The following is a 25,244-nucleotide window of genomic DNA, read 5'->3' as shown; positions in this document are numbered from 1 at the left end:
TATATATATTCTATAGACATAATTGTTCGAATATAAAATCTATTTGATAAGTTCTCCAACAGTCATAATTAAAATTTATTCATTAAAATGTATAATTATATTTGGGGTAAACTATATGTTTAGTACCTAAGTTATCAATTTAATATGTTTTAGTACATAAATTTTTAATATTTTCAAAATCACACCTAATATTTAGTTTCCATTTTATTTTCGTATCCATGTTCAAAACTTAACGTTTAGTTTTGGAAAAAAAATGAAAGTTTAGGTATTAAAATGAGGAAAAATTTATAATTTAGGTACTAAATGCATTAAGTTTTTAACGACCGGTTATTAAAATGAAACAAAAATTAAAGATTACGTATAAATTTAAAAAATTAAAAGTTGAAGTTCATATTTTAAAAAAATAGTAGTACTAGAAATGGAGAGAATGAAATTAAAGCCACTTGGGAAGCGAAAGGCGATGTTAGAATCTTGTCCGGTTCCATTTTCTACCGCCGGTTACACAATTCCAAAGAACAGGAACGTCAACCCAAACCTAACCTTCCAATCTCTCATATTCTTAGTGAAAAGCACGGTGCGTTTCAATTTATCCGTATCTCTTGCACTCTCTCTGAACCCTAACACCGTAAATCTGTAATATAGCTAATACATGTACAAAGACCATTTAGTCCTCAAGTCAATTGCAAACGCTGATATCCTATGTATTGCCACGTGTGATCATATTATTAGTCATGTGTTTTTCAAACGAATCAACTTGACTGTATACAATCATTCGTAAGAACGGCCAAAATCAGCTCAGCTAAATCTGTGAGTATAGAGCTTTTCCTTAGCTCTCACTCAAATTTCAACACTCAACCAAGAAGATTTAAAAGGAAAATTAATTCTAGGGTTTTAGATTTGCATCGTTTTTAATTTAGGATTTTCAGTTCACGAAATGAAGCAAAAGAACGGCCAAAATCATACTACGAAATTATTAACTTACGTTTTAATCGCTTTAATTGCTGCTCTCGGATTGGTTTGTCTGTACTATGGATCTTCATTTGCTCCTGGGTCGAGGAGATCCGATGAAAATAATTCTCTGTTGGATGGATCCGACCCGGTTTTTGGTCGGTTTTCAAGGCACAGAGATTTGGTTGATTTGCTTGACGAGCAAACGTACTATCCGGAAGCTCCTAAAAGCATCCCTGTAAGTCCTGCACTTTTATTAGCCGAAATTTCTTTTCCTTTTAGTTATCGATTTTAGTTCCTTTTTTTTTCTCATTTGTTTTTTTTTCCTTTATATCACAAATTACATTGTGTTTCTTTTGGATTTTGTTTATTACTTTGGCTAAATGAGGGTGTTTTATGAGTTACAGATATGTGACGTCAAATATTCTGAGTTGATACCCTGCTTAGATAGAAACCTTATATACCAGCTGAAATTAAAGCCTAATTTGTCAGTAATGGAACACTATGAGCGGCATTGTCCGCCGCCGGAGCGTCGTTACAATTGCTTAATTCCGCCACCGAAAGGTTACAAGGTTAGTGATGGTTCTTTCTGCTAAGTCTGAAAGTCTAGCTTGATGTAATTTAGTTAGTTTCAATATCAACGTGATTAATGTTAGAGTTTCAGATCCCTATAAGATGGCCTACTAGTAGAGATGAAGTGTGGAAAGCTAATATTCCCCACACACATCTTGCGGAGGAGAAATCGGATCAGCATTGGATGATTGTTGATGGGGAGAAAATAAAATTTCCTGGTGGCGGAACCCATTTTCATGATGGTGCTGATAAGTATATCGTTGGTCTTGCTCAGGTATATGTTACCGGTTTACTGGGTTAATGATTCTTATATTGACTGAACTTAATAATTTCAACTTTCTAAACACTTGTGTACTTGTTTATAGCATGATGTTGAATCATTTTATTTGTGTAGATGCTGAAATTTCCTGGTGATAAACTTCACAATGGTGGACATATACGAAATGTTCTTGATGTGGGATGTGGAGTTGCAAGTTTTGGAGCCTATCTCCTACCTCTTGATATTATAGCCATGTCCCTTGCACCTAATGATGTACATGAGAATCAAATACAATTTGCGTTAGAAAGGGGTATCCCTTCGACACTTGGTGTGCTGGGAACAAAAAGGCTTCCATATCCAAGCAGATCATTTGAGCTAGCTCATTGTTCCCGATGCCGAATAGACTGGCTTCAGAGAGATGGTATTCTCCTACTGGAACTTGATAGATTACTGAGACCAGGAGGGTACTTTGCATATTCTTCTCCTGAAGCCTATGAACAAGATCCGGAAAATAGAAAGATCTGGAATGCAATGTACAGCCTTTTGAAAAGAATGTGCTGGAAAGTTGCTGCAAAGCGAGGCCAAACTGTTATATGGTCTAAGCCTCTGAGCAATAGTTGCTATTTGAAGAGAGATCCTGGGACTCAGCCTCCTTTGTGCAGTTCTGGCGATGACCCAGATGCCAGCTGGAATGTGTCTATGAAGGCATGCATAACTCCTTACTCTGCAAGTAAGTTGAACTGCTGTGCATACAATGACATTGATAATTGCGGAATGCTTTCTTATTCTAAATTCTGTTTACTGGTCGATGGACATTTCATATGGTTTATATTCATAAATGATCACATATTATGTTAATAACAATATTAGAGTAGTTTGCTGCCCCAAAAATTGGAAACATTTTCGAAACTCTTAGGGTGCGTTTGGTTCACGGAATGTAAGATTATCAGTGGGAATAAAAGATTACCAGAGAATAAGATTACTGGGAATGTTGTATTTTGTGTTTGGTTGGTTTAGCAGTAATATAAGATTACCGTATTTGGTTAAAGGAATAAAACATTATTGGAATGTATATTTGACCAAATTGTCTTTATTATATATTTGTATAATATTACAAATTGTAAAATATTTATATATTTTCTTTAAAAAATTAAATTCATAATATTTATATAATTTTTTTACAAAATTAAAAATATAAAAAAGGTATAATGAAATGATAAAAAAAAATTGAACCCCTGAACTTCATATAAAATTTTAATTATAGATTTTTTTTTGTAAATCTAAAATAATTTAAGGATAAATTTATAATTTAACCTTCGTAAAATTTTTATTATTCAAAGACAGAAGAATGATATTTTTGAAAAAAAAAAAATTTAAGAGCATTTTAGTCCAAAACGCCGGTAATGTTACAATACCTAAGGGAAGGGAGGTAATGACATTTCCATTAATATACTCAAAAAAATCTACTATTGATAATAAAACATTACCGAGAATGAGATTCTCGGCCAACCAAACATGGGATTGTGGGATTCCCATCCTATGAGAATCCCACAATCCTTGAACCAAACACCCCCTAAGTGAACTCAACCCTTGTTTGATGCTGCAGAGATGAACAAAGAAAGATGGAGTGGACTACGTCCTTGGCCACAAAGGCTTACTGCAGCACCACCTCGTCTTCAAGAAATCGGAGTTAATGCTGAGGAATTCCTTGAAGATACTGTAAGTTTCTAAGATCATAGGGGAATATCATGTTCTTTAGTTTTCTTTTCTTTCTTCATCTAGATCTTTTTGTTGCTTTCCACTATATGGTGTTGAATTTTGATGACTGAGATACGTTTATTATACAGAGAATATGGCATTCTAGAGTAATTGGATACTGGAAGCAGATGAAGTCTGTTATAGAGAAGAATTCCTTCAGAAATATCATGGATATGAATTCAAACCTTGGGGGGTTTGCCGCTGCCCTTAAAGATAAAGATGTTTGGGTAATGAATGTTGCTCCCGTAAAAATGTCTGCAAGATTGAAAATTATTTATGATCGAGGCCTGATTGGTACTGTTCATGATTGGTATGCTTAAACTTTTATATATTGATGCATCCATAATTCCATCTTCTTCATCTTTTTGTCATGTAACATTATTCTGATAATCAGATATGTGTAGTATCTTCCCTGGCCTGACCATGCACCATACTTTCACCTCTGCCTTTGTAGGTGCGAAGCTTTTTCTACATACCCAAGAACATATGATCTTCTTCATGCCTGGGCAGTATTTTCTAAGATTGAGGAGCATGGTTGTAGTGCAGAGGATCTCTTGATTGAAATGGATAGGATACTGAGGCCAGGTGGGTTTGTCATTATGAGGGATAAAAGCTCAGTTATAAGTCATATCAAGAAATTTATCTCTGCATTGCTGTGGGATGCTTGGTTATCCGAAGTCAAACCAGGAACCGATGCTCTCTCTGTTGGTGAGGAAACAGTGTTAATTGCACGAAAGAAGTTGTGGAGTGATGATGGGTTTATGACGATGTGAATTTACATCTTTTCCCTTCCAGGTATTCTCTTAGCCCAGTATCTTCCCTTGATTTATGGTGGTCGGTGTACTTTAATCCCTGCATTTGCTGATTGCCATATTCCTCTGAGTCGTCATATTGGGATATAGAAACACTAGGAAAAAGTTGAACAAATCTATTTATGACACATACTCATATTTGACACTTATTTTATCCTACTAGTCCGAGCATTCGAGCAACATAGTCTAATTGTCTTGAATGCTACTTGTATTCGTAAGTAATAGGTTATCAAGCGTTGTCTGTTTCTCTAAAACTGATTTATGTTTTTTCGTTTTCTTTAATTGCAGACTGGAAAGTTGTAGCCACTGATGTAAGAGGAAGAAAGATTGCCATTTGAGAAGAAGATTTCTGTTGTACCTGAAAATTTGTAATAGGACTAGAGGGCCAAAGATGAAGATGAATTGTCATCTTGTGGAATGTGGATGAAGTTATATAAAGTATACTTCCTGCTGGTTGCTGCAAATATCTATAACCCTTGAAAGAAAAGCTTTGTAGGTGATTATTTTCTTATACACCCAAGGATGTGTTATTAAGTACGTAAACCAGTATTAGTTTTACATCATGTTTTCTTGTTTTTGTATGTATCTTTGTAAACATATTTTTAACTGGAAAAGACCTGGTAGAGGGCATCTATTTAACGGGGCTCGATAGATCCAACAAAAGCGATGGTCACTAATCTTTTAAACCCCCCCCCCCAACCAAAAAAATGCTATTAGAAAAGCCATAATGAAAGAAAAAACTATAAAGGGTTTAAAGAAAAACAATTGATTTACTTGAAACCTGAACTGATTTCTTGAAAGAGAAGGAAAAAAGAAAAGAAAACACTAGAGATTTAGCCACTCATTCAAAAAAAGAAGAAAAAAAAAGCTTCCCTAAAGAAACAAAATAGCACATGCATATATACGTCGGGATTTACAATGCATCAATGATAATGCTCGAGTCCGAGTGCAATGGCAACCCTAACCTACTGATGAGGAAGCATTAAAGAACTTTAAGTAACAAAAATGGATATAAGTTGTCAATCTTTCATTACTAATCCCATACATGAAAATCAGGGTCCACTAACATGTTTAAAAAGCCAACTCATTATACACATTTTTATACACACATCTCATTGTCTATGCCCTTCCGGCAATGGAACCACTTTGTGGAACGGCACCGTCCTCTGCGGCAAAGCTCCTTCTTCTTCATCGTCATCAAATTCCAGTAAATACCTACACGAAAACAGAAAAAATGGTCATGCATTTCAGCAACACGTAACAAATAATAGATTATTATTATTATTGATAATAATTATATCATTATGGGGAAGATTACAAAATGGGGAAGAACACAAACGGGCAAAACAATACGGGTTTTTTTACTCATCGGAATGGAGGACGTTACTTACTCGTCGGATTTCCTCTGTAAAGATACGATATGTTGAATAACCCCAGCGAGTATGCGCACGAAGATTCATAGTCAGTTTATTGTTTTAGAAAATGTATAAAAAAATACAAAATAATCCAAAAGTATATATATTGGGTATTGAATGATGACGGTGATGACCGGAATAGTCACCTTTCGAGGTGTACTGATGACAGTTGCTTTATAGAGTGCAGTTGTTCCTGGATAAACGGCCAAAACTTGTCTCCCAGCAGGGAATTCTTGAGTACTAGAAGGATCGTTCCGCTTGGGGAACGGTATAATGCAAGGTGCAGGCAGCTTGTACTTCCTGAAATCGCAATAACAGAAATCGAGATCTTCTGGATCAACTAAGTCCAGCCATATAAAATATTGAAAAACAGAAATAAGATGTTTGAATCTTGATATAATCGCAAAATTCAGTCTCAATCATCATAAAAAATAAAACACGGTAGTCCCATGGACCAAAAAGTAAAGAATATGAACAAGAATGATATAGAATGAAGCATAAAAGCTTACCTTTGGACACCGCCCTCTTCGTCATCACCTGGCTCCTCATCGAGTACTTCAAATCTGCATATGGAGATTCAACTTACAGACAATAATAAAAATGATTCTAAATGGAATTCTCACACGAGCCAAAATGAAATGTCCTATATGAATCGTACTTACTCTTTCGTTTTCTCATCAAAATTTATTACTTTCACAACAAACCACTCGTCCTTTTCAGCATCTGAGGTGACTCTTGCAGCCACCTGAGTACAAGAGGGAAGGGAAAGTAAATTAGGTCCAAGAACAAAAAACAATGATCGAATAAATTGTGACAGCTGCATGGACCACTATGGTCTACAAGCTTGCCTGTTCATCTTTGAGACTAACACAAGCCTCAATATGACTCCGGATAGAAGGAGAAATGCGAGAGATATCTGAATCAGATTTCATTCTTTTCCTTTTCTGATCAGTACCATCTGCAATTTGTTTAATGTTAGCTACACAGGTAGGATGTTCAGATTCGTTCGTTCAAGTATCTCAAATCTACACATGAAAATGACTTCTGTTTTGCCACATGCTATTCAACCTTCTAGATCCGAAAGAATGGAAACAAAATAAGACGGAGAAAATCAAACTGCAGAAAATTACAGCTATATCTTAACATCCTCTTCAACTACTACATAACTAAAGCATTATAAGAATGCAAGTTTCAAGATCCCAGAATATCGTCATGCAAAGAGAGAACTCGATACAGAAGTTAAAAAGCAACAGAAATGTCTCATACAGACATGGTGGGTAGCACACACCCATTTTTCTTCGTTGATGTCCCGGAGGTCCAGATGGCAGAAAAGTGTCAAGTTGACCTAGTAACGAGCTGGAAATCCTGTATCAATGCCAAAACAGTGAGTATTCATAAATGACAGAATATGGTAATGAGAATCATGTAAGTCCTACCAAACCAAACCAGAAAGTTCATCGCTAAGTATAAAAAAAATGGTATAAGACTTAAATGAAGATAATGGACGTACGCTACTTCTCTCTCCGAAAGATCTCTAGCTTGAACATATAAACTTTTTAGCCTTGATAATGAAGAATCACCAGGTTTCTCAACTACCTCGGGAGCTGCGTAGTTATAAAGAAGTTGAAAATTAGCAAAAAACAATCGGTAACAGCTAATAAAGAACACAAAAGCTAAAGTAAAACAAAGAATGAAAAACTACTCTTAAGTCAATAAAACAACACTTAATCATTTACATCCAGGGGGTTTCGGTAAGTTTTATAACCATTAAAGGTGTAATAAATCACTTCTTTGATAGATTCCCGATATTCAAAATAATGCATCCTGTATGGATTCCAAATATAGTTTTTTAACCGACAATGACTATGGATCTCAAAATTCCTTCTATGATACTTCTATAATCCAAGAAACCACGTATCAATCTTAAGCCCCAATGAATCGACAACAAAATTTTTCATTTCCGTGTTGTTGCAATTAAATACAATTAGCTATTAAATTTGTAGAATATTCTGAATCCGGACCTCTTTCATACTAACATTCTCAACTAAGGCAATCAAAACATTTTTGCAAAATAAATATCAGGAACAGGATTATTGTATGATAATAATGAAATCTTAATTAAAGCAACTAAATGGATATTTCGATGCTCACCGGCTACAAGGTAATTACACATGAAGCATTGGAGCATTGCTCTACATGTATACAAAACCAACCACTCTCAATATGGATTTACAAGTATGTAACAAGTTAAACAACACAATTGCCTTCTCCATGAAAACTAAGCTCCTTGAGCAGCCATTTCAGGTAAATCGAATTTTTTTTTTCGGATCAAAGAAGGCAAAATTTACACACCGAAATTACCTTAAACACTTGCTAGCTATAAACTTTAAACCACAATTTAGAATCAAATTATGTTCAAACTACAAAGAGAAACTATTCCTTTCCTATTTGATCACACTACTCCAGTATTTGTTTTCTTCAATAAACCAACAAAAAGAAAATCATAAACGAAAACAATCGGCAATAATGTATAACGGAAATAACTCCCTTATCCAATAAAATCCATCATCAACGAAATTTAACCTCTTTTTAAAACTAAACCTACCTAAAAAAACATGAATTTAATAAAAGAAACTAAAAACCCAGAGAGCCAAACAACTTAAAAACATTAAAAAAAACACACACACACACACACGCCATATTTTGTTAATACAGAACAAACCAAGATCATAAAATATGAAGCTAAAGGGATAATATAAAGCTGAGAAAAATTACTAGCTTGGAGCTTCTTGTGAAGCTTGTTGATTTGGACAAGCACCTCCTCTTGGTCTTTCCTTAACCGATCGAGTTCCCTTGAGTTTTCCAAGATTGAAGCAATGTCCGGCGACGACATCGTTCAATATTATTTCTTATTTTTTCAACGTTGTCTGTTTCGCAGATTACTTCATTCAATCCGTAGTTTTACCTTTCTTTTTCCTCTTTCAAATTAAGTTTGAATTAAGAATTAGTACAATAATAAAAATTTCATTTTAATTCGAAATCTATAATAATGTTAAAAGAAAGGAAATAAAATTCGGTAGATAATTTTGATTATTTGTTGGTATTGTGTCAATTTGACACGTGGAAAATTATAATTAAACTATATTTAGTTTCATAACTAACAAAAACGAAATGATTTTGTTATTTTATATAATGTGTAAATATTAAGAATTAAATTATATTAATTAAGAATTTATGAGTGATTTTTAGTGGTTAAATAAAATTTCTTTTTAAAGATTTTGAGCGTGAATAATTTGATGGACGAGTGTCCGCGTGTTATTAATAATTAAAAAAATATTATGAATAGTTTATGATTACTTTATATTATTCAAAATAAATATTAATAATTAAATATATTAATCATTAAATATTAATTATATAAATTTGATTAATATTATTTAAATAACTAAATAATATCATTAATACAATTAAAATATTTTTAATTAATCTTAAATGCATTTTTATTAAAAAATCCAAAAATTCATTTATTAGAAAAATAACCCAAAAAACATTAATTAAAATAATAACCCATACACAACTTCAAATAGAAGTATTCCCTTTCATACGATGGATAGTCCTTTTGAAAGGAAAGCAGTAAAATACTAGGCAAGTGGTAAAGAAATCTATCTATTTCCGCCGACGGATCAAAAGAAAGCAAAACGTTCCATTTTGACAAGCAGTGAAAAGGGATTGTTTCAGGAAAGGCGGGTTAATATACGGTTAATATATGGTATTATCGGATACATTAAAATGTATTTAATAAATTTGGTTTAGCGGTACCTATTATGTTGGCAACTAATAATGTTTTAGGTAGAAAATATAAAAAACTATTAAAAAATTTGGTAACCGGTAAATTTTGGTTATCGGTAAGTATCTATCCTTTTTATAAAAGTGTCCATACTTTTAACATATCAAGTAAATTTTACCGGTTTTGTCATAATGAATCTGGTTTTGTCATATTTTTACATGTTATATTGTAAAGTATTTATCCCTTTTATAAAAGTGTCCATACTTATTTCACTGTGAAAATATATTTATTATTATCTTTGGTTAATATTGTTAAATTTAAATTCTAAATAATATTTTATAAAATATCAAAACAATCAAATAATTTTTTGTGTAAATGAAATTATTAAATTAATATTGTAGGTGGAAAACATGAAACACTATTAAAAAAAATTAAAACATAAATTACACAACTTTAAAAAAAGTATATATCATTTTTATAAAAGTGTCCATACTTATAAAAGTAGGTCTAAGTCATGAAAAAATATTAAAAAATTGTGCTACCGGTTCGTGTCGATCCAAATTAAAAATGTGACGATCCAAAACGATATAACAAGTAAAACTATGACAAAATCGGTATAGAAATGATAAAACCGGTAAAGCGCTACCGGATACATTTAAAGTGTCGGTACTTTAATATAAGGATCGACACTTCGTGAATTTAAAAGAGAAGCAGTTTTAAATCCTATAAAGTGTCGATACTTTTAAAAAATGTATCGATCCAAAACGATATACCAGGTAAAAATATGATAAAACCGGTAACAAAATGATAAAACCGGTAAAACGTTACCGGATATATTGAAAGTGTCGATACTTTATATAAGGATCGACACTTTGTGAATTTAAAAGAGAAGCAGTTTTAGCGCCTATAATGTGTCGATACTTTAAAAAAATATATCGATCCAAAACGATATAACAGGTAAAAATATGATAAAACCGGTATCAAAATGATAAAACCGGTAAAATGATACCGGATATATTGAAAGTGTCGATACTTTCGTAAGTACGTGTAATAAATTATCGACACTTTCAAAGAAATAGGTAATTATCCTTTCGAAAGTATCGACACCTGACATAAAAGTATCGACACTTTTGTATTTGTATCGATTAAATATAAATACCATATCCGATGAAAATATAAGCTAAATATCCTCTGAAAATATATAGAACGGACGAGTTTTTGAAATCGAAGCGTAATTGTTGTTGCATTTCAGAAGGCGTTTCTAAATCGAAGTTTGTTTGTTTGTTGCTGCAGTCGAATCGAAAAGTATGTTGTCGAAACCCTAATTTTTTATTATTACAGTAATCGCGATAGGGTTTTTATGTGTTGTTTGGGGTTTTGGAGTAAAGAAGCATTTAGGACCGATTGCAGGTAGAAAGTGATATTCAAGGAAAAATATAAATGTCGATACTTTTATTAAATATTATAGGTAGAAAATGATATTATAGGTTGTATAAATGTGCCGACACATTTTGGTGTGGCCATTCAAATTCTTTTGAAGAAAACCGTTTTACCACAAGAGTAGTTATCTATATTTGTATATTGAATAAAGTGTATGTAACAAAATAATTTGATTTGCGCAAACTGATATATGAAGGAAAAAATGGAGTCAATGGGTTGGAAAATTGTTGGTGGAGCAGATGACTTTGAAATTGAGGCCGAGACTCGAAAGCAACCAAAGGGTGAATATATGTACTTCTAGTAAGTATCAATGTCTTTTTGTTATTATTGTTGAAATGATAATTGGATTAAAGTATCGATAAACTTTACATTAATTACAAATTTTAAATGTTGACAGCATGGTCGAATGCAAAAGGATGAAGGAAGATGGCACACAGAGCGGTTCGGTATGTAAAATGAAATTGACATTGAGTAGTATTTAGTGTTAATGTATTGATTAAGAAACGTTTATGTTTTATATTAGGTGACAAAAGATGTGAGGTCCAAATGGAATTCAATGAGTGATGCTGAAAAGGAACCTTACATCACACAGTCAAGGAATGATAGTAAAGAATACAAAGAACGGAGGAAAGCACATGAAAATAAGGTATTCATTAAACTTGTAAATACGTTGATACAAAATATATAAGAACTATAACATTATATATTGTTAAAAAATGTAGGAAGTGTCGACAAGATGCAGCATTAAAAGGGTGAATTTATTAATTAAACACCTTAAGGAGAAGGGTCAGTTGAATGTGCTGGGAGAAATAGGTTTTGGATCGTTGGTAGGAGTAAGGGATCGACCTATTCGGAGGGAATTGTGTCGATCCTTGATGGCGCAATTTGATGTCAGTCAATGTATTGCTAAATATGGTGATTTTTCATTTCCTCTCGGGATCCCATGTGCTGCAGCCGTATTGGGGGTAGAAAATGAAGGCAAAAGTGTTGTAGAAGTCTGTAAGAGTAAGGACTGGAAAGCACTTGCCTCCAAATATGGTTTGAAGCATAAGGTGACATATGCTGAAATTGAAGAGGAAATAAAAAGTGGATCTTACGTTGGGGATGAGCTGAAGGCCAGAGTTCTATTATACCTTGTCGGTATCTTTCTTTGTCCAACGGGTAATACGTCAACGAACAAAGAACATATGAAGCTCATTTGTGATGAAGGCTTGAAGGGTGAATTCAATTGGGCTGAATATATCCATTCGAGATTGATTGAATCAATAATCACCTTTAAAAAGGGCAACCAGAGATACCTCAAAGGGTGCATAGCAATCTTAGAGGTAAATGAGTTGAATAACTTTTTTGTGTTTTTATATAAAAATATAAATTTTATTATAAATGCAGGTTGCACTGTTCAATTTTTGGTCGGGCTGTGAGGCAGTGCCGGCTTATGAAAGAACCGGAGTGGCACGCATCCGTGCGTGGGGAAGGAAGAGGTGGTTAGAGTGATGGTGAAGTTGAAGTTGGATAGAGCGAAGAAGCAAGAAAGGGTAATAAATGTAATTAAATAATATTAAGAATATAATCAATGTCTTAATATTGTAATTTAATTTTGAAGGTTATTGGCAAGGATGTAGAGGAGGCAGTGGAGGCAGAGGAGAAGAAAGGAGGGATGGTTGTATTGGGGGATGACAGTGAGTGGGACGACGGTAAGGGAAAACATAGTAACTTCGACATTTTGATGTCTGAATTGGCTGATATCAAAAAAATACAATTTGAAATCATGCAAAGACAATCAAGAGTCCAAGAGAAACTTGATAGAGTCGAAGAGAAACTTGAGAGAGTCGAAGATACACTTGAGAGGCATAAGGGGGTAGTGGAAGGAAAAATAGATGGAGTGGTGAAAGAAGTAGAGGTGTTGAGGGGTGAAGTGGTGAAAGAAGTTGGGGTGTTAAGGAGTGATATTAAGATGGTGACGGGTGAAAAATTTGAGGGAGTGGTGAAGGAGGTTGTGGAATTGAGGAGTGAACTTACGGGGGTGAAGGGGGTGGTTGATAAATACTTGGATGAAGGAGATCAATTGAAGGGTGAAATAAAAGAGATGAAGAGCTATATAGAAAAAAAATACGATGAACTGAAAAAATATGAAGAAGAAAAGAGGGAGGAGGAAGAAGAAGAGATGGAAGAAATGAGGAGGAAGGAAGTCGATGTCATTTATACATCGGAGAGTGTTATAGCAGCAGATTTGGATTCGGAATGTCCTGCACCCCAGAAGAAGAAGCAGAAGGTAAGTTGAATAAAAGAAAACTTAATTTGATTTTTATTATGTTGTTGTGACAAAAATTTGTATGCAAAATTGTAGGTTGAAAAAGCGGATATTCCAAGCGGAACTGATGACATCGAAGCTGCAATTTGTGATTATTTATGGAATAGCGAGTTAGAATCGGAGTAAGTGAAATATATTGCTTTGTGAGTTATATTTAAATATTTCATGACAACATATTAATCCTAATGATTCATACAGATATTCTGTAATATCAATGGGAAATCAATTCGCTAGTGTATACGACGTTGCAACGTTAAAGCCTACGGAATGGGTTGGCGGTGTGGTAAGTAGAAAGTAGAAAATGTTAAAACTTATTTAATATGTTCTGATTGTGTAATTAATTTTGTTAGGTTATTGATTTGCTCGCCTGGACAGTATGCTACGATTCTCAGAAGTCACTCCGGAGGATTGGCTACCTTCCATACCACTTAGCGGTGAGTTAAATTAATAAATGGAGATAAGTAGTGTTATAGACGGTAAATTAATAATGTTTGTTGCGTAATTGCAGCAGCAGGCGTTGGATGCCAACAATAAAGAAAGTGTTGAGGGTATTGCTAGCTTCTGGGGTCCCATACTGAATAACTATGTGAAATTCACCGACTGTGAGAAGGTAAGACACCATACCAATTGCAAATGATGTTTTCGGATATAGAATGTTGAATTTTGTCAAATTGGGTGTGAAATTTGTTGCAGATCATGATCACAATAAACTATCATAATTCGCATTGGTATCTGTTGGTGTTGGATATGGTAGATCGTGTTGCAATAATATATGATAGTATGTTTACAACTGAAGCAGCTAAACAGAGAGTGAAGGATGCTAAGAGATTGGTATGTATGTATGTATGAAAGGACATTATGTAAATTATAATGCATAATTTTTTTGGATCATAACTTATTCTATTTTAATGCAGATTAAAATATTAGATTCTTATAATAAGAAACGCATTTGGGTTGAATCCTGTGGATCTCTAGGAAAGTATCCCTTGAAAAATTTCAAATTTGTGGAGCATAAGAAGAATAAGCAATTGAATGGGTATGAGATGTTATCACAAATAGAAAGCTTAATTTATGCAGTATTCATCATAATTGACATGTGTGGTTTTCAAATTTTGTAACAGACATGATTGCGGCATGTATGTGATGATGTGGATGGAATCGATCGGTTCTACAGGGGCAACTGGTGATTTTGTAAGTGGATAGAAAAATTCGTTTGTGGTAACATTGTTAAAAGTCGTAGATTGAATGCTGTAGTTGACAATACTTAACGTTCTGACAATTTGAATATAGGTTGTTGGAGACTGGGATCGATCGTGAATATTAAACGATCTCGTAAGCCACAATCAAAATGAACGAAGACAGGAGATAACAAAAGCTGCCATATTACATAAGAATAACAAAAGGATGCAATGATGTAAATGTAGGGTTAATTTTGTATAAGATTTATAATTTTGTATACGATTTATATTTTTGTATGTGAATATAATTATGAATGAGATGAGAAAAGTTAGCAGTATGTTGTTGTACATGTTTCTTATACACATTAAGGGTCATGTTGATACTTTGAAGTAAAAGGCAAATTTACAATATGGCCAACAGGGTGCAACAATAAAGTGTCGAACCATATATAAAAAGTGTCGATCCCAAAAACATCAAAACCCAAAAGTATAATGTAATATGTAATTTTCCAATCTAACCGGTACAAGTATACCGGTTTTATGAGAGAATATGTCTAAATAATGTGTCGACACTTTTTTAGTTTGTGTTGATATTTTTTGTCCAGAATGAATGGAAAACAGGGTGCAACCATAAAGTGTCGATCCATATATAAAAAGTGTCGATCCCAAAAACATCGAAACCCAAAAGTATAATGTAATATGTAATTTTCCAATCTAACCGGTACAAGTATACCGGTTTTATGAGAGAATATGTCTAAATAATGTGTCGACACTTTTTTAGTTTGTGTCGATAGTTTTTGTCCAGAATGAATGGAAAACAGGGTGCAACCATAAAGTGTCGATCCATATATAAAAAGTGTCGGTCCCAAAAACATCGAAACCCAAAAGTATAATGTAATATGTAATTTTTCAATCTAACCGGTACAAGTATACCGGTTTTATGAGAGAATATGTCTAAATAATGTGTCGATACTTTTTTAGTTTGTGTCGATAGTTTTTGTCCAGAATGAATGGAAAACAGGGTGCAACCATAAAGTGTCGATCCATATATAAAAAGTGTCGATCCCAAAAACATCGAAACCCAAAAGTATAATGTAATATGTAATTTTTCAATCTAATCGGTACAAGTATACCGGTTTTATGAGAGAATATGTCTAAATAATGTGTCGACACTTTTTTAGTTTGCGTCGATAGTTTTTGTCCAGAATGAATGGAAAACATGGTGCAACCATAAAGTGTCGATCCATATATAAAAAGTGTCGATCCCAAAAACATCGAAACCCAAAAGTATAATGCAATATGTAATTTTTCAATCTAATCGGTACAAGTATACCGGTTTTATGAGAGAATATGTCTAAATAATGTGTCGACACTTTTTTAGTTTGTGTCGATAGTTTTTGTCCAGAATGAATGGAAAACAGGGTGTAACCATAAAGTGTCGATCCATATATAAAAAGTGTCGATCCCAAAAACATCGAAACCCAAAAGTATAATGTAATATGTAATTTTTCAATCTAACCGGTACAAGTATACCGGTTTTATGAGAGAATATGTCTAAATAATGTGTCGACACTTTTTTAGTTTGTGTCGATATTAATTTAAATATCAAGTGTTTTTCCACCGTTTACTATATATAGTATTCTTAATCGAGAAACCCTAAACATAAAGGCAAGCAGGCAGAAGATAACTCTTCCTCTTTCTTCTAGCGTTATCATAAGTGACGATCAGATATTCAGGTAAATTTATCGATATTTTATGGGTTTGATTGATTTCTATATTGGAGTTTTTTTCCTGAATGTGTTTGTGTTCCATTGTAATAACATCCAACCAAAATGGCTCCAAAACGTCAGCGTCAGAAGCGCGGTCTTTCTCAAAGCTCTTCTCAACCCAGTTCTTCTCAACCACAACCTCCTTCTGTAACAAACAATTCTTCTGAGGAAATCAGATCCTTCGAAACTCTGAAATTTAGATCCGATATGGAGAAACAAAGATGGCATACGAGTTTTAAAGTAAGGAAGATTCGTCCCGAACGTGTCATTGACCTGGGTTTCTTGTTTGATGATAAATATGCATTTAGTTTTAAATCTACATTTACATCTTGGGGTTGGCTTTAATTCCTTGGTGTAGAACCAAGATATTATCCCAACCTAGTTAGAGTCATCTACAACAATGCTTCCTTACAGCACGAGCCTAATAAGACTAATATAATAGGAATTAATACACATGTCATGGGGAAGGATATATATATCTCCAGAAACTATTACGGAGGGTTTAGGTGTAGCGAATACAGGGGATTCAGATGAAAATGGTGTAGATTGGTCTACAATTAAACGGGTTGCTAGAAATAGCCCAATTCACCTCGATGTAGAGTCGAGAGTGTTTCACAAAATGCTCACATGGTATATCCGGCCTAGTGGGGGAAAACATTCAACGCTTCGAGACAGCGATTATTGGTGGATAGCAAAGTATAAATCCAAAACGGCTCCAAACATTGCAAAACTCATATTTAATACAATTGTATATATGGTCACAAAGGGAGCAACAATTTCAACTACACTACCATATGGATGTGTCATCACCCATCTGTTGAAGAAGAAGGAAGTTGATTTTTCGCATGACGCCCCTGTTCGATTAACCCGCAAGATTGACATGGTATTTATTAAAAAAGCGGGATATGATTTTGTTGAAAAACTCGGTTGGAAGCGTGTCAAGGAGGTCGGATTAGATCAAGAGAGGGAGGAAATAGACCCCGTTGGCCATGAAGAAGAGCAACCAAGTGGAGACGCAATGATGGAAGAAGCTCCAGTTGCAGAGGATGTCACAATTAAGACCGTGATGGAATACATGGTCAATTTTCGGGAGCATATTGATTCCCTTGTGAGTGGAATGCGATCCGATATTTCATCATTGCAACATGAAGTCTCCATGTTGCGTAACGAATTACGTCAACGACATCAAACGAGTTAGGTAATTCATTATCTATGTTTCTTAACATTTACACGTTCTGAACTGTATTTTATTTTCTTTTAACAGATGTGGACAACCAAGCGGTCAATGAAGATGAAGCTGACGATGATGATGACGATGAAGCTAACGATGAAGATGATGACGACGATGATGATAATGATGATGATGATCTAAACAAGTATATCGTGTCTGCAACGACGCCTTCAAGAAAACTTTTAATTTTTGATCTCAATGGTGTCCTTGCCTTCATCCTGAGACTGCCTGCAGGTTTTAATTCTATTCTTTGGTATCATTATTTTAACATATAAGCGTAGAACTTTAATCTCATTTTCTTCATGTTGTAGATGTTGTCCTCAGAAGAAGATTATTTGAATTTATGCAATTTTATGTCGACAATTTTGTTGTTGCCCTTTGGTCTTCAAAGATGAGGTTAGAACATGTTTGAAGCAATTGAATTACTGTAGTCAAAATCGTTAATATACATTTGAATGTTAACATTCAAACTTGATTACAATCTCAGGCATAACGTCGACCGTGTACTTGAGAAACTACTTGTATTTTCCGAGCATTTTCTATTCGTGTGGGTAAGATGAATGTCATTACAGTTTGTTGACTTTTCATTGTCTATGATTCCTACATATTTATGTTCGAACAGGATCAAAAAAAATGCAAAACATACGATTCTGTTACCTACTGTAAAGATCTCAATGATGTTTGGAACGCGTGTCCAGATTTTAACGAGCTAAATACACTTTTGGTCGATGATTCAGCGGAAAAAATGATTTATAATCCGGTAAGTTGCATTTATGCAATATGTTTTTCCAGTTGAACAGGTGTTCAGACATTGATTATTTTAACAACTTATGTGTTTATATAGAAATACAATTACATATGTCCACATACCTTTGACGCTGCTTCCCATTCGAACGACAATGCTCTAGGTATGACACAAATTTATTCATGCTTATGCAAATTTAGTTTATTGTTAGTAAAATTGCACCTCATTAGTTTGATAATTGACATTATTTATGTATGTCCTCAGAAAAAGGCGGAAACATACGAGAGTATTTGGAAAATTTGTTGAAGGCCTCTAATGTTCCGGACTTCGTTAGAAATAACCCTTTTTTATCGGATTAATTTTGTTTGTCGGTACATTATTTGAACATTCTTGTGTATTTATATTTTGGTGTGATTATATTGTGTGTATATTTTCATTAATTATTCCATATTTGCTTCTATGTGTACATATACATTTGAGGATTATTGAAATATCAATACTAATGTATTTTAAATCTGCTTGCAAATGTATCGAAATACATGACTATAGCATTGTTTTCGATGATATCCACAACAAAGTTTTCACAATTTTTAATATTGTGTATGTACTTGATGTCTAGAATGGAAGAAAAATGTGTCGACACCATTTAAAAAAGTGTCGATTGAAAAAACATCGGAACCCAGAATTATAATGTAATAGATAATTTTGTAATATAACCGGTATAAATATACCGGTTTACTTATAAAATAGGTAAATATAAGCGCTACCTATTACATAACTTACATATTATTAAATTAAAAACAATAAACATATATATTACATATTTATTATTATCTTTGGTTAATATTGTTAAATTTAAATTCTAAATATTATTTTATAAAATATCAAAACAATCAAATAATTTTTGTGTAAATGAAATTATTAAATTAATATTGTAGGTGGAAAACATGAAACACTATTAAAAAAAATTGAAACATAAATTACATAACTTTAAAAGAAGTATCGATCCTTTTTATAAAAAGTATGGACACTTTCAATATAATAGGTAAAAATATGATGTAATAGGTAGCGCTTATATAATGTAATAGGTTATCTTTTGAGTGAGTTTTAAGATATTAATTTAATAATTTCATTTGCATAAAAAATTATTTGATTGTTTTGATATTTTATAAAATAATATTTAGAATTTAAATTTAACAATATTAACCAAAGATAATAATAAATATGTATATATGTTAAAAAAATTGAAACATAAATTACATAACTTTAAAAAAAGTATCGATCCTTTTTATAAAAAGTATGGACACTTTCAACATATTATAATAAAATAGGTAAATTTGCAATGCTATCGATATAAATATACCGGTTTTATGAGCGAATAGGTCTACAACCTATATCGACACTTTTTAATATTGTGTCGGTACTTTATGTCCAGATTGGAAGAAAAATGTGTCGATACATTGTCAAAACGTGTCGACGGTTACACATCGGAACCCAGAATTATAATGTAATAGATAATTTTGTAATATAACCGGTATAAATATACCGGTTTTATGAGCGAATAGGTCTACAACCTATATCGACACTTTCTAATATTGTGTCGGTACTTAATGTCCAGATTGGAAGAAAAATGTGTCGATACCATTTAAAAAAGTGTCGACATTTACACATCGGAACCCATATTTATAATGTAATAGATAATTTTGTAATATAACCGGTATAAATATACCGGTTTTATGAGCGAATAGGTCTACAACCTATATCGACACTTTCTAATATTGTGTCGGTACTTTATGTCCAGATTGGAAGAAAAATGTGTCGATACCATTTAAAAAAGTGTCGGTAATTTTAAGTAACGCGGTTTTTCTTCCTTCATTCAAAATATTTATATGTACATACAATAGGATTCATGTTGATACTTACGATATATGGAGATCGTTGTCATTCCATTCTGTCTTCGAAAAAATCAGTTGATGTAGGCTGTGTGCTTGTACTCAAATTGAGCTTGACTTGAGGACATGTTAGTTTGTTATGTCCCTCACCGTTGCAGTACCCACATCGCCTAATTTTCTTCTCGACCTTGTTCTTCGGCACTTCTTTTCGCTTGCGTTGTTTTCGTTGAGGGTCACGAACATTGTTTACTACAATGCTCTGGTCGACTGAATGATTCAAACCAAACGAGTTTTCTAATTCTTCTATTAGTTTTTTCATCTCATCTCTTGCGGTTTTGAAAGACTCGTCTGTCTTTGATGCAATGTAGCATAACCTACTTGACGTTGAACGTAGAGCAGCGAACCTTGCCATTTGCATCACTTCTGGAGACACATTCAAATCAACATAGCTGGGTGCAGAAGCCTTCGCATCATTAGTCCACCTACTTTGAATCAAAGTCCCGGGCAAATATGTGTAGTCCAATTGCTTCAAAATGTGAAGTTGATGGCAACACGGAAGTCCAACGGTCTCGAATTTTTTGCAGGAGCAAATTAGAGTTTTCGTACGAGAATCAAAACTAATTTCTTATTTTTTTCTGCGTACTTTGAAAAAATATAATGTTGACATTCATCTGATAAGGACTTAATCTCTGCCTCAATCCGGTACAATGTCTCCCGTATAAGTTCATCTTGGAACACACGAAAAGATTCGCGGGTAAAAATCGCAGCGGCATGGCTTTCAAGGTCGACCAGTTTTGTGATCTGGAAGGGCTTCGTATGGGAACTTAAGTAATCCGCTTTCAACTCGTTCATACGCATTCTACTAATTCCATCTTCAATTGCACGAACAACATCTAAATATGTCTTCTTGTGTTTCAGTGCAATAGCTAGTGAAGCATTCATAGACTCGCACCTTTGTGTTGAGTGAATATTGGCAAAGAAATGACCGGTTAGATATGCTTGTGCCCATAAGTGTCGTGTATTTCCTTTCTCAATCACCCATGGATGCTTTTGGACGTTGAATTCTGAAACAACCGAACGCCATTGAATATCAAATTCCTTGGTTGTCCAACAGGAAGCCATGCATTTTGAGAATGCTGCTGTAAACTTTGGGTCACCAATATTAGCTTGTGCATTGCGAGAAAGATGCCAAGAACATAATCTGTGCTTAGCATAAGGGATAACAGATTTGATAGCCCTCTGCATTGCCCTATCCCCATCGGTTACAACGGAAATATGTGATTTATTCATCATGGCTTCTAAAAAATTCTGTAGCACCCACTCGAAAGATTGAGACGTCTCGTCAGCGATTATGGCAGTGGCAAACACAATTGAATTATGGTGATGATTGACACCAACAATAGGCATAATTGGTCGACCATACAAATTATCTTTGTACGTTGTGTCGAACGCAATTACATCACCGAAGCATGTGTAATCCAATCTCGATGTAGAATCCAACCAAATAAGATTATACAATGCCCCCGATTCGTCTACTGAGTATGTCATAAAAAACCCGGGATCATCATGTTTCTTATAATCAAAGTAGGCAATAAGCGCATTCACATCCCCATCGACGATTTCCTTTGCTTTACCTCTTTGAAGTGCATTGTAGAGGTCTTTATGTGTAAATCCAACATTATGATAGCCCCCTGCCTGCTGCGTTAAATAGTTCATTACTTGTGACGTGCCAACACCGACCTCTTTCAATGTTGTTTCCTCATCGATATCAACCTTACTTACAGCTCTATTAGAACGCATAAATGGTGTCATAGCAGGTGTGTACAATGCATGATTATGTTTCTGATCAGACTTACTTATAACCCACTGATCGTTTGTATTTGTTGCTGTAACTACGACTCTAGCCTTACATCCTGTTCTTGTGACTGGCGTATGAGCACGTTGACGATCAACAGTATTGACTTTTGATACTCGAAACCCTTCTTTGGAACAATAAAATTCTTGTGTCTTCACATTCCCTTCCACGTCAAGCCGTGTTGTTCCCTTACGTGCACTAAACCCATGTTCCCGTGCGAATCCCTTGTAAAAGTACCAAGCTTGATCACGTGAACAGAAGAGCTGACCAACCAATCTGTCAGATTCATCAACATTATGTACTTCATGGCATTCCTCGGTTGGCTTAACATTGTCTACATCAGTATTATCCATGGCAAAAATTTTGTTGTGCAAGTTCCGTGCTCCAGGAGTTGATGGAGATGTAAGCAAAGGTTCAAAAACATGTTTCAGTCGTGCTGCTTTCAATAGGATGTGGCATTGGTAGTGGTAGTTAAAGGGTGGGTACAACATTAAATTCGTAGTACATATTTAGGTATGTACAATAACTACAAGTATATATTATCATTAAATTTAGGTATGTACAATAACTACATATTTAGGTATATACATCTTTTGAGTGAGTTTTAAGATATTAATTTAGTAATTATAGGCGTCTAATGATTTATTTTTTACGTTACGGTATATACATTATTATTAAATTAAAAACAATACACATATATATTACATATTTATTATTATCTTTGGTTAATGTTGTTAAATTTAAATTCTAAATATTATTTTATAAAATATCAAAACAATCAAATAATTTTTTGTGTAAATGAAATTATTAAATTAATATTGTAGGTGGAAAACATGAAACACTATTAAAAAAAATTGAAACATAAATTACATAACTTTAAACAAAGTATCGATCCTTTTTATAAAAAGTATGGACACTTTCAATATAATATGTAAAAATATGATGTAATAGGTAGCGCTTATATAATGTAATAGGCATCGTTTATATAATGTAATAGGTAGTGGTTATATTGTAAAGTATCTATTCTTTTTATAAAAGTGTCTATACTTTTTTCACTATGGAAAACATTAATTTAAGGTTATCTTTTGAGTGAGTTTTAAGAAATTAATTTAGTAATTATAGGCGTCTAATGATTTATTTTTTACGTTACGATATATATTATTATTAAATTTAAATTCTAAATATTATTTTATAAAATATCAAAACAATCAAATAATTTTTGTGTAAATGAAATTATTAAATTAATATTGTAGGTGGAAAACATGAAACACTATTAAAAAAATTGAAACATAAATTACATAACTTTAAACAAAGTATCGATCCTTTTTATAAAAAGTATGGACACTTTCAATATAATAGGTAAAAATATGATGTAATAGGTAGCGCTTATATAATGTAATATATATTGTTTATATAATGTAATAGGTAGTGGTTATATTGTAAAGTATCTATCCTTTTTATAAAAGTGTCTATACTTTTTTCACTATGGAAAACATTAATTTAAGGTTATCTTTTGAGTGAGTTTTAAGATATTAATTTAGTAATTATATGCGTCTAATGATTTATTTTTTACGTTACGATATATATTATTATTAAATTTAAATTCTAAATATTATTTTATAAAATATCAAAACAATCAAATAATTTTTTGTGTAAATGAAATTATTAAATTAATATTGTAGGTGGAAAACATGAAACACTATTAAAAAAAATTGAAACATAAATTACATAACTTTAAACAAAGTATCGATCCTTTTTATAAAAAGTATGGACACTTTCAATATAATAGGTAAAAATATGATGTAATAGGTAGCGCTTATATAATGTAATAGGTATCGTTTATATAATGTAATAGGTAGTGGTTATATTGTAAAGTATCTATCCTTTTTATAAAAGTGTCTATACTTTTTTCACTGTAGAAAACATTAATTTAAGGTTATCTTTTGAGTGAGTTTTAAGATATTAATTTAGTAATTATAGGCGTCTAATGATTTATTTTTTACGTTACGATATATATTATTGTTAAATTTAAATTCTAAATATTATTTTATAAAATATCAAAACAATCAAATAATTTTTTGTGTAAATAAAATTATTAAATTAATATTGTAGGTGGAAAACATGAAACACTATTAAAAAAAATTGAAACATAAATTACATAACTTTAAACAAAGTATCGATCCTTTTTATAAAAAGTATGGACACTTTCAATATAATAGGTAAAAATATGATGTAATAGGTAGCGCTTAGATAATGTAATAGGTATCGTTTATATAATGTAATAGGTAGTGGTTATATTGTAAAGTATCTATCCTTTTTATAAAAGTGTCTATATTTTTTTCACTGTGGAAAACATTAATTGAAGGTTATCTTTTGAGTGAGTTTTAAGATATTAATTTAGTAATTATAGGCGTCTAATGATTTATTTTTTACGTTACGATATATATTATTGTTAAATTTAAATTCTAAATATTATTTTATAAAATATCAAAACAATAAAATAATTTTTTGTGTAAATGAAATTATTAAATTAATATTGTAGGTGGAAAACATGAAACACTATTAAAAAAATTTGAAACATAAATTACATAACTTTAAACAAAGTATCGATCCTTTTTATAAAAAGTATGGACACTTTCAATATAATAGGTAAAAATATGATGTAATAGGTAGCGCTTATATAATGTAATAGGTATCGTTTATATAATGTAATAGGTAGTGGTTATATTGTAAAGTATCTATCTTTTTTATAAAAGTGTCTATACTTTTTTCACTGTGGAAAACATTAATTTAAGGTTATCTTTTGAGTGAGTTTTAAGATATTAATTTAGTAATTATAGGCGTCTAATGATTTATTTTTTACGTTACGATATATATTATTATTAAATTAAAAATTCTAAATATTATTTTATAAAATATCAAAACAATCAAATAATTTTTTGTGCAAATAAAATTATTAAATTCATATTGTAGGTGGAAAACATGAAACACTATTAAAAAATTGAAACATAAATTACATAACTTTAAACAAAGTATCGATCCTTTTTATAAAAAGTATGGACACTTTCAACATATTATAATGTAATAGGTAAATTTGCAATGCTATCGGTATAAATATACTGGTTTACTTATAAAATAGGTAAATATAAGCGCTACCTATTACATTATATAAGCGCTACCTAGTATGTTATTGTACTTTATAATATTTCCGGTTAAATAATATAACATAACCGGTCTAAATTTTAACCGGTCACTTGTTTAACCGGTCACG

At 32.5% G+C, this 25,244-nt stretch overlaps 2 protein-coding genes across 2 annotated transcripts; one reads left to right on the top strand and one right to left on the bottom strand.

Moving 5' to 3' along the window:
• Positions 1 to 794: 794 nt before the first annotated feature.
• LOC120210167 (probable methyltransferase PMT9) lies at positions 795 to 4,977 on the top strand. Its single transcript, XM_039208955.1, has 8 exons — positions 795 to 1,186; positions 1,356 to 1,520; positions 1,613 to 1,795; positions 1,916 to 2,510; positions 3,387 to 3,499; positions 3,628 to 3,848; positions 3,993 to 4,333; positions 4,639 to 4,977. The coding sequence occupies exons 1-7, from the start codon at positions 935 to 937 to the stop codon at positions 4,309 to 4,311; spliced, it is 1,848 nt and encodes a 615-aa protein (XP_039064886.1). The 5' UTR covers positions 795 to 934; the 3' UTR covers positions 4,312 to 4,333; positions 4,639 to 4,977.
• Positions 4,978 to 5,347: 370 nt separating this feature from the next.
• On the bottom strand, positions 5,348 to 8,713 carry LOC120210168 (SAGA-associated factor 29 homolog A-like). The gene is made up of 9 exons (XM_039208956.1): positions 8,541 to 8,713; positions 7,276 to 7,369; positions 7,054 to 7,130; positions 6,614 to 6,723; positions 6,428 to 6,510; positions 6,275 to 6,328; positions 5,912 to 6,065; positions 5,742 to 5,755; positions 5,348 to 5,565 (listed from the first exon to the last, which is right to left on the bottom strand). Exons 1-9 carry the CDS (start codon positions 8,656 to 8,658, stop codon positions 5,463 to 5,465), a joined length of 807 nt encoding a protein of 268 aa, XP_039064887.1. The 5' UTR covers positions 8,659 to 8,713; the 3' UTR covers positions 5,348 to 5,462.
• Between the last annotated feature and the right edge of the window lie 16,531 nt (positions 8,714 to 25,244).

Source organism: Hibiscus syriacus, unplaced genomic scaffold (genome assembly GCF_006381635.1).
Source record: "Hibiscus syriacus cultivar Baekdansim isolate YM2019G1 unplaced genomic scaffold, ASM638163v2 tig00109916_pilon, whole genome shotgun sequence".
Taxonomy (NCBI): domain Eukaryota; kingdom Viridiplantae; phylum Streptophyta; class Magnoliopsida; order Malvales; family Malvaceae; genus Hibiscus; species Hibiscus syriacus.
Note: the sequence above shows the minus strand (reverse complement) of the source record. Positions and strands in the feature narration are given on the sequence as shown.

Coding starts and splice junctions, on each gene's coding strand:
- LOC120210167 (XM_039208955.1), top strand. CDS start 935: ATGAAGCAAAAGAACGGCCAAAATCATACTACGAAATTATTAACTTAC. Junction 2,511..3,386: donor CATAACTCCTTACTCTGCAA/GTAAGTTGAACT, acceptor TTGATGCTGCAG/AGATGAACAAAGAAAGATGG. Junction 3,500..3,627: donor AGGAATTCCTTGAAGATACT/GTAAGTTTCTAA, acceptor TTTATTATACAG/AGAATATGGCATTCTAGAGT.
- LOC120210168 (XM_039208956.1), bottom strand. CDS start 8,658: ATGTCGTCGCCGGACATTGCTTCAATCTTGGAAAACTCAAGGGAACTC. Junction 7,131..7,275: donor CTTTCGGAGAGAGAAGTAGC/GTACGTCCATTA, acceptor GCATTGATACAG/GATTTCCAGCTCGTTACTAG. Junction 6,066..6,274: donor GAAGAGGGCGGTGTCCAAAG/GTAAGCTTTTAT, acceptor TTGCGATTTCAG/GAAGTACAAGCTGCCTGCAC.